The sequence below is a fragment of the Elgaria multicarinata genome, chromosome 8 (genome assembly GCF_023053635.1).
Source record: "Elgaria multicarinata webbii isolate HBS135686 ecotype San Diego chromosome 8, rElgMul1.1.pri, whole genome shotgun sequence".
NCBI classification, from domain to species: domain Eukaryota; kingdom Metazoa; phylum Chordata; class Lepidosauria; order Squamata; family Anguidae; genus Elgaria; species Elgaria multicarinata.
In genome coordinates, this window is record NC_086178.1 from 32,931,338 (window position 1) to 32,937,407 (window position 6,070).

Consider the following 6,070-nt stretch of genomic DNA (forward strand, 5'->3'; position numbering starts at 1 on the left):
CAACTCGAGGGGAGGGGCAGGAAGTTTCCCAGGTCACGTGCCCGTAAGGCGTCCTCTCGGGAGGCTGCCTGCCCGAGCCGAGCCCTGATTGGACAGGACGACGAAACAGGGAAAGATGCGAAGCCGTCGTCAGCTGGGTGCCCTTATTGTAGAAAGGGTACGAGCCGCCTGAGAGGAAGAGGAGAGTGTGTGTGAGAGAGAGAGAGAGAGATCGCTTCCGGGTGGCGGCCCCACCTCTGGGCGACGCGCTTCCGGAGGGCGGGGCCTGCGTGAGGGGCAGTTGCTGCTTACGCGGCGGCTTTGGCTGAAGGGAGCCCGAGAGGCACGTCGGCCAGTTCCCCCTGCTCGGACGCCCGTGCGGAGGTGCCACAGCCCGTCGTCGTCAGTCAGGCAGTTTGTCAGCGGCTGTGAGGCGGCGGCGGCGGCGGCGGCGGCGTGGTGCAAGAACAGGCAGGCAGAGCAGCGGCAAAGATGGTGGCGAAGCAGCGAATCCGGATGGCCAACGAGAAGCACAGCAAGAACATCACGCAGCGCGGGAACGTGGCCAAGACCTCGGTAGGGACCCCCTCTTAACCCCCCCGCCCCACCGGGGCTCCCGCTATGCATGGGGGACCGTTGGTCCCTCGGTCCCCTTCCTGGAGGCCTCGGCGCCTCGCCTCAAGAGAGCTCCCGCGGCCCCTTCCCCCTCGCCCGCCTGCCCCCGACGCGTCGGTCCCTCTTCCCTCCCTCCTCATAAACGGGGGACAGAGAGGAGAGAAGGACCCCCCCCCGCAACCGGAGAGTCCTAACCCGGGGTGGTGGCGTCTTTGGTTTCCTCCCTCCCGGATCCTACGTGTGTTCGCTATGAAGTAAGTCCTACTTGGTCCAATGGGGATTTACCCCCGGGGAATGGCAGGCTGTCAGGGTTGTTGCCCCAACTAGCTCGTGGACTTTGGAGACTTGGCTGGGGGTAGGTTCAAGGAGATTGTATCTGTGCAACACCCACTGACCACCCCCAAGTTGTGAGCCCTCCTGACACGCTGGCTCTTTCCACAGAGAAATGCCCCCGAGGAGAAAGCGTCGGTGGGGCCCTGGCTGTTGGCATTGTTCATCTTCGTGGTGTGTGGATCAGGTAAGTGCTGACAGATTGCAACATGGCGAGGGCAGTGTTCCTCTGTCCCCTGCCCCTTGGAAAATAAAATGGGGAGGGAGTGCTGCTTTGCCTTTAGTACAGCATTCCCTAACCTAGTGTCCTCCAGATGTGCTGGACTACAGCTCCATGCTGACTGGGAGTTTCTCCCTCTCTCAAAATACTAGAACCCGGGATCATTCCATGAAGCTGATTGGTGGGAGATCCAGGACAAATAAAACTAAGTACTTCTTCACACAGCACGTAGTTAAATTATGGAACTCACTACCACAACATGTAGTGATGGCCACCAATCTGGATGGCTTCAAAAGGGGGTTGGATAAATTCCTGGAGATGAAGGCTATCAATGGCTACTAGCCCTGATGGCTGTGTGCTATCTCCAGTATTTGAGGCAGTAAGCCTGTGTGCACCAGTTTCTGAGGAACATGGGTGGGAGGGTGTTGATTGGCCACTGTGTGAACAGAGTGCTGGAGTAGATGGACCCTTGGTCTGATCCAGCATGGCACTTCTTGTGTTCTTAAGTCCAACCCATCTGGAGAGAACCAGGCTGGAGAAAGCTGCTTTAGTGAATGTGGATTCAGGCTGTATGACATTACAAATTTGAGCATTTTATTACTTTTTAGCTAAAAGTTAATAAACATTACATTGTTCTTGTTTGCTTCTCAAATGAAACATGTTCAGTTTCAGCTGCTTCTGGGCACCTAGTACTTCTGGTCCTTCAGTTATTGATATAGTGATTAGTTCAGTCACATAAGCAGGCAGAAGGTGGCAACTTTCACAACATGTCATTATTTTCAATGTTGCAAAAAAGAACATGGAGCTGTAATTATTTGTAAGTTGCCAAAGATGAAGGCCTACTCCATTCACTGCAGGGAACCTAGTGTCAAAATCAGGTTGGAATGAACAGTTTTCCCCTAAAAGAAAGATGGTAACATTGCCATCTGATCAAATGTTCAGATGAGGGTGGTGTGTGTGTAGAAGAGTATAGAGAATTCCCTGGGCATGGCAGCACCCAGATGGTGGAGCTGTAGGTAGATAGATACCAGTTGGGCAACTCTGCAGTTGGATGTAATTCAGTTACAAGGAGCTCCAGCGTAGCTGTGAGTTCCAGCAGCAGTGACTGTTTTAATCATTGCTCTCAATACTATTTTATTTAAGCACTGCCTAATATTACTAAATGATATATAATACTTTTTTAAAAACAACAAAAAGCTTCCCTCCACATGCGCATGCTGCAGCATTCACAAGCTGCTTGGGCCAGTGTTTCTTTATTTGTCCAGTTTCCCTGCATAATTCGACACTCATTTTTACATAAGTCCAGAACAGTAAGGGCCTGCATGAGAGACCATGTAAGCATCTTTAGAAGTTTAGTTTTATAAGCTTGTTTACATGGAAGTAAGCCAGATAACCCACCAGTCTTGGTGGGATTTACTTCCTAATAGATATGTTTAGGTTATGCCTTTTGTGGCTTGAAGCTCACTTATTTAAATAGGCAAATTACATGTAGGTAGTTTTGACATACATCAGTTGGCTCAGGACAAAGTCTTACAAAAACAAAAAAGCTTATGTTAAACAGGCTTTCTTAACACTGTCATTAAGAGTATTATGTGATAGCTCACCTGTTTCTTTAAGCTTATCAGTTTCAACTTTGAGAGCCAGTGTGGTGTAGTGGCTAAAGTGATGGACTGGGAGTCAGGAGATCCGAGTTCTAGTCCCCACTCAGCCATGGAAACTCACTGGGTGACTTTGGGCCAGTCACAGGCTCTCAGCCCAGCCTACCTCACAGGGTTGTTGTTAGGATAAGATGGAGAGGAGGAGGATTATGTATGCCACCTTGAGTTCCTTGGAGGAAAAAAGGTGGGATATAAATGCCATAATAAATAAATAAATATCCATTGGAATTACGTCAATTTTTTGCAAATAGTATAATAAAACTTGAATCTTATTATCTAGGTGATGAAGTTTACACACATGTTGAAAGCAAATAAAGCATTTTGTCCTTGACAAAATGATATAAAGGAGGAGTCTAAAATCTTAGTATGGGTTCATAACTGATTTTAAGTGATAGGTTTATCACCTCTCATGATGGTGTAGTTAATTGCTTCCTATCTCATCAAATAAGATATTTGATCTAAGTAATGCTATCCATAGATAGCAGTTTTATACACTACATTGATCAAATGAATAAGGGATTTACCTTGGCACCCTTTGCTTGCTGTTTAGACTGTGCAGTCCTATGCACACTTACCTGGGAGTATGCCCATTGAACACAATGGGACACATTTCTGGGTATACCTGTATAGAATAGAGTTGAAAGTCACATAGATAAAATCAATACTAGTAGTTTAAATAGATTGCTTGCAGCTAAGAAAATCAGTGGTGGTGGTGTGGGGATTGCCATATGGTATACTTTAATACTTCACTTGGTCTTCCCAATGTCATTTTCTTTATATAAAGCAAAGGATAGTAAAATCCTATATCTTATACAGCTTATTAGATTTGAACTGAACTTATTCATAGACTTTTCTGAAACATTGTGGAGCTAGTGACTCCTTAATGTCAATGTGCATAACTCTCCAAGATGGCATATGTCATTTTAAATTTTAACATTACCTGTTTGGTTACCAACATCTAAATCTTTTTCCTTTTGCAGCCATCTTCCAGATTATTCAGAGTATCAGAATGGGGATGTAAAGGAGCTGATCTTTAAACAAGATAGTTACATTTCTTCTGTGAACTATGAACTCTCATTCCTGATGTTTGATAACTTGGAATTTAAATTTGTTGTCATCTTGCTTCTGAAGAACTTTCCATGTTGACCATATGTCATTCCAGATTCCTTCACAAGTCATTCCAGGTTTTCTAGTCCATGCCACAGTGCCTTTAAAAAGCACCACATGTATAAAGCAATAAAGAGTTATTGTTAACTTACAATCGTGGACCTACTTATTCTGTGAATCAAACTCATGCTTTATGTTGATATATTAAAGTGGAAGCAGTGTAGATACTTAGTGGCTGCATCATATGTAAACACTGATATTTGTTAAATCTTCTGTATAAATGGAAGTGATTTTATTTAAAATGGAGAAGTTAAAGCTTATCAAATAGTGACTGTATGACTAGTTTAAAGCACACTCATGCAACTCAGTTAACGGATGTGTGCTGTGGTTTTTACTTATCTAAAAAGAGCATCTTATGTATGTGTAGCTTAGTTTTACTGTAGCATGTAGCAACTTAAAAACTCAAATGATTCTGGTAGAAGACTTTATTCTATGCTGCTTGAAAGATTGTTTAATAAAACAATGTAATGTAAAACCAATGGGTTAATTGACCATAGATTACATAAAGGAACAAAACTTTTGTCTTAAAAATGCACCAGAAGTTTCACAAAATGCTTTGTTGTTGTTGTATTGTATTTGAGTGTCAATGTTTCTTATGCCATCATTCCTTTGGGGTGGGGTGGTTAATACCCTTGGGAACATCTCAAACTAAAGATAGGGTAGGGTTGTAAAATATCACCTGGTGACTTGTTCCATAATACTATATTGTTCACAGTAACTCATCCAGAGAGCACTAACATGCATGCAGCCTGAATAGTACCCCACTTCAGCTGAACAAGTTAGCAGGTTAAACATATACTGCTGAATCCAAATTTTTTATATTGCTGTGACTTGAGCCTTTTTCTTTACATTTGACAGCATGTTAATTTTATAGAAGTCAGCAGAATGATGTAAGAGTTAGTGGGTTACATTTTCACAGGGTAATTGTCACAGAATCGAAATGTCCTTGCCACTACTAACAACATCTCCTTGTTTTGCACAGCAAGGTAAAGATGAAGTTTGGCACTCTTTCAGGGAATGCCTTATAAACAGGTAATTTGACCATAAATAAACTATTTAAAGGGCTGAGTGAAAAGTTAACTAGGTAAATGGCTCTGTAATCTTGCAGGGTTGTATGATAGGCAGGTGACTGGAAGGCTATATTTCTTACCATTAGCACATTCTGTAAATGGGAAACGCTTGTTTGTAATCAAGAACTATTTCCAATAAATTACTTTAAAATCTGAGATGTGTTAAGTTTTGTAAGTCCTTAATTTAACTTATATAAAGAAGGCTTAATTTAACAGCTCATTAGATTTTTTTTCTGTTACACAGGGTCATTTTGCCAGCTCGTGTAAGTCCTCTTCCTGGTGACTAATGCCAATATTGGGGGCTTTCCAGTGTATCCTTGATGTTGGTGCAACATCAGCAGCTTGGGAGCAAAAACTGGGTAGCATTGGGGGAACAGCAGCTCCTGGATTCTATACTAATGTAAAGTTACACTGACAAAAGATATAGAAGTCAAAACAGTTCCATTGAACTTAATGGAGAGTCGAAATACACGGCCTACTGCTCTGCCAACACAACCACAGCTAATTACTGCACTCACTCAGCAGCCTATAAGCCCCTGATGTGGAAGCCCATTGCTCCTTGGAGGTATGCAGCGTAGGGCTCCAGTCATGCATACAGTAGGGAACTTTGATGATGGGAACTGTGGCAGAACACCTAGAAATAGGAGATCTTGAACACTCATGAAAACCCTTAGGGCTCCTCGTGCAAATGTCCAGTGGGGAACTTTTATCTCAGCACCCCAACTTAGGACATGTATAGCCAATGTACTCCACTTAGGTAAGCAAAGTGTGGGGGTGAGGGCAGGAGAAAGATGCCATACCTTAAAGCAGCCTTCTTCAACCTGATACCCTCCAGATGTTTTGGACTGCAGTTCTCCATTCCTGACCGTTGGTTGGGGCTAATGGGAGTTTAAAACGTCTGGAGGTCAACAGTGAAGTAGCACTGCTACATATGTGTCCCATACCATTTCCTCCTCTTTCAGTATTTCAGCTTTGTTTTACGTAACCCTTCTTCCCTCAACAGTCAATGACACCATCTCACACAACTTAAT

The 6,070-nt window shown here is 43.8% G+C and overlaps 1 protein-coding gene across 1 annotated transcript; it reads left to right on the plus strand.

The window, feature by feature from the left end:
- The first annotated feature begins 244 nt into the window (after positions 1 to 244).
- SERP1 (stress associated endoplasmic reticulum protein 1) lies at positions 245 to 5,195 on the plus strand. The gene is made up of 3 exons (XM_063132124.1): positions 245 to 555; positions 1,036 to 1,111; positions 3,783 to 5,195. Exons 1-3 carry the CDS (start codon positions 472 to 474, stop codon positions 3,821 to 3,823), a joined length of 201 nt encoding a protein of 66 aa, XP_062988194.1. The 5' UTR covers positions 245 to 471; the 3' UTR covers positions 3,824 to 5,195.
- The last annotated feature ends 875 nt before the right edge of the window (positions 5,196 to 6,070 follow it).

Bases quoted from the DNA above. Each gene is read 5' to 3' on its own strand.
- SERP1 (XM_063132124.1), top strand. From the start codon at position 472: ATGGTGGCGAAGCAGCGAATCCGGATGGCCAACGAGAAGCACAGCAAG. The intron at 556-1,035 runs GTAGGGACCCCC...CTCTTTCCACAG, and splicing joins GGAACGTGGCCAAGACCTCG to AGAAATGCCCCCGAGGAGAA. The intron at 1,112-3,782 runs GTAAGTGCTGAC...TTCCTTTTGCAG, and splicing joins CTTCGTGGTGTGTGGATCAG to CCATCTTCCAGATTATTCAG.